The 2,838-nt window shown below is 39.5% G+C and overlaps 1 protein-coding gene across 1 annotated transcript in view; it reads left to right on the top strand.

Moving 5' to 3' along the window:
- Positions 1-465: 465 nt before the first annotated feature.
- LOC108548992 (uncharacterized protein C15orf61 homolog) overlaps positions 466-2,838 on the top strand; it is a 7,227-nt gene continuing 4,854 nt past the window's right edge. The window contains exons 1-3 of the mRNA XM_017902183.1: positions 466-744; positions 1,928-2,136; positions 2,603-2,832. Coding sequence (XP_017757672.1) covers positions 2,035-2,136; positions 2,603-2,832 — 332 coding nt within the window. The 5' untranslated portion in view covers positions 466-744; positions 1,928-2,034. The remainder of the gene's footprint in view (positions 745-1,927; positions 2,137-2,602; positions 2,833-2,838) is intronic.

Genomic DNA, 2,838 nt, shown 5'->3' with positions numbered 1-2,838 from the left:
ATTATAATATCTCAAGTAAGTTTATGTATATTTGATATATTTCATTTAATTATCTTCTATTTTATTATCTTCTATATATTATACATTATTAATATTCACTGTCTTGAAATAATATTAATAATTTAGTATTTTATATTTACTATTTACCATTTGCGGTATTGTATGTAATACAAATTATTCACAATTAATTATTCTCTACCTCTGGATCACTATTGCTACTTATTTACTATTTACTAACAACCAATACCACCATAACAATGAAAAATTTACATAAAAATTGTATAATACGAAGTAAAATGTTAATTCCTGTTTAAAAAATTGAAGAAATTAAAAAATTCCGCGGTTGAGCCATTTGAGAACATTTAAAAAGACCGCCACGGAAGATCAATACGGCGATAGTAGCGCCAGAACCGCTCCAACCAGTTGACCTAATAATAACACCAGTCATACGGCCTGTAATTCGTTTTGTGCTCGATACGAGTGTCTCGTCTATATATACCGTGCACGTGAAACCGTGAATACATAAGGTTTAAGATAACGAAGACGTGTACAGTAAAAGCAACGTGAATCGTGAAGCCCATCGTACGAATGTCACACGTCGCATCGCATGCATTTCTCGCAATCGAGTGACTGGCGCATGCGACGAGTAACAGCGCTACCTTAGCAACGGGAGAATGACCGCGATATTTCAAAGAAGCTAAGCGCAAAGAATTGCCGGCGTTGGTCAATTTCCGCAACTGCCACGTAAGCTTCGTACGATTCTCATGTACTGTCATATCAGATTATGCAATTTGACATATATTTCCTCTAACGAAGCGCGTTCAATTTGAAATTCAAATTTAGTGTCATATAAATTTTTAATTGACGTGTAATTAATATTCAACGATATATTACCGAATATTATATCTTTTCAAACTTGGCATACATTTATAATAATTATAGCAGTATAGAGAGATCGTTCTTATACATTTTCTAAGAATAATTTTTTTCAATGAAGAGCAATTAATATGTAACTAATATTTAATAACAAATTAACCAATTTAAGCTTTTAAGCTTTTAGTGAGAAAAAATGTTAAAGAATTTTTGTTTAATAACAACTAAGTGTATGGTGAATTTAAGAAGATATTAAAAAATAATTCTTTTTTTAAATAACAAACAATTATTTTTAAAACGTGTCAGAATATTCTTCTATTTATAAAATAATATATTATTATTATTAAAATTTGTCCATCTTAGTCGCTTAATAAATAAACTGTTTAATAATTATTTTTTCCAGATAATACAGGTTTCGTTAACCTCAAATTCCGAATAAGTAATTTTCGAAACATATATCTAATTTCGATGAAATAATTAACAAATATCCTTCCTCTATAGCAGTACAATTGATGAAACGATGGCATCATTACACCGACAAAAAACATCAGTCAGCAATTCTACTCCGTTGGAACGTAAATTAGTATAAAAAGTAGAACGATAATTGGCCAATCATTGACAGCGGAAGCAGCGATCAGTCATCGAATAAATATCCATGCTAGAACAATCAATTACAATTCATCGCGTTTTCACGGTTCGTGAGCGCGAGCGAGCGTACCGAAACCTAGTTCGAAATGATTTTCCGTTAGCTGATCAAATTGATCCTCGTTAACCTTGACATTTTACGCGGCACTCGCGGCGGGTTTATTTTAGAAAGGTAGAATAAAACGTGCCGCGAGAAACTCGCGAACCGAGCGAGCCCTCTGGTTACAGCGTTGCGCGTTAGCCTGAACCCACGGTGCACCATAGGCACCGCTAAGCAGCCAATATGTATGTATATGGCACAGTTGTCTAGATCGCAGGTGCACGTGTCTGTTATCTACAGGCACACTTTCCCGCAAGTCCGCCGTGTTCCTCGAAGAGGATGAAACTCAAATAAATCCTACGATTGCAGGTACTTTCACGCGGAGATCGGGACCTCTAGCGGACAGGATGAGACGTGGCTAGGTATCTAGGGAAGATTTGATCGATTCGAAAGCCGGGGAAACACTGATTTGCCGAATGATCATAAAAGCATTGTCCGCTCGAAGGGAGCTTCTGGTTTGCCCATATGGTACCTGGCTGAAGATTGCTTCCAGGAACTCGAAGCCGTTGGCGTCCGAGGCAAGTTTCGTAGTCGCTTTTACATCGGGTTTCTTTCCAGTCTATCGATCCGACCGGCAGCGATCACGTACGGTAGGAAACGTTTGAACGGTCGCGCAAAACTGACTAGCATTTCCAAGAATATCCGTTCCCATTGAATTACAATCGACGACCGTGAGAATTCTCGCGAGTGGCCAGATCGATGAGATCCCGAGAAGCCGTCGGTTCACGCCGGAGCAAGTCGACCCGTGTCCGTTTCGTGTAATTGCCTGAAACTTTCGACATCGCGTCGTTTAATTCGACGCTCCTGTATCGGATGACGATCCGTTCGAACGAGACACGTGCACCGCGGTATCGATAGATGGCGGTAATGTAACGGTAGCGATAATGCCGTCCGTAGCTGTAAACGATCGACGAGAGGGGTATTCATCCAGCAGATACAGCAGAGGATATACAAAGTGACTCGGTGTCATTACGGTACAAACAGGTCTTAACGAGCTACCTGCTGCAGACCAACGAGCCACCGTGGACGTCGTATTTCGTGAAGTATGCCGATGTCGTGAACGATCAGAGAGGGATGTCCCACTTCAATTGGCCGGTAGGCAGCAGCAATTACCACGTACTTAGAACCGGCTGCTTTCCATACATTAAATATCACTGCACCAAGAGGCCACGACAGGACCTCAGCGTCGAGGACAAATTTTTCAAGGCGATCAAGCTGCT

This window comes from Eufriesea mexicana, unplaced genomic scaffold, assembly GCF_001483705.2.
Source record: "Eufriesea mexicana isolate 0111107269 unplaced genomic scaffold, ASM148370v2 scaffold1803, whole genome shotgun sequence".
Lineage (NCBI taxonomy): Eukaryota > Metazoa > Arthropoda > Insecta > Hymenoptera > Apidae > Eufriesea > Eufriesea mexicana.
The sequence above is the reverse complement of the archived record's forward strand: the minus strand, read 5'-3'. Positions and strand labels throughout refer to the sequence as shown.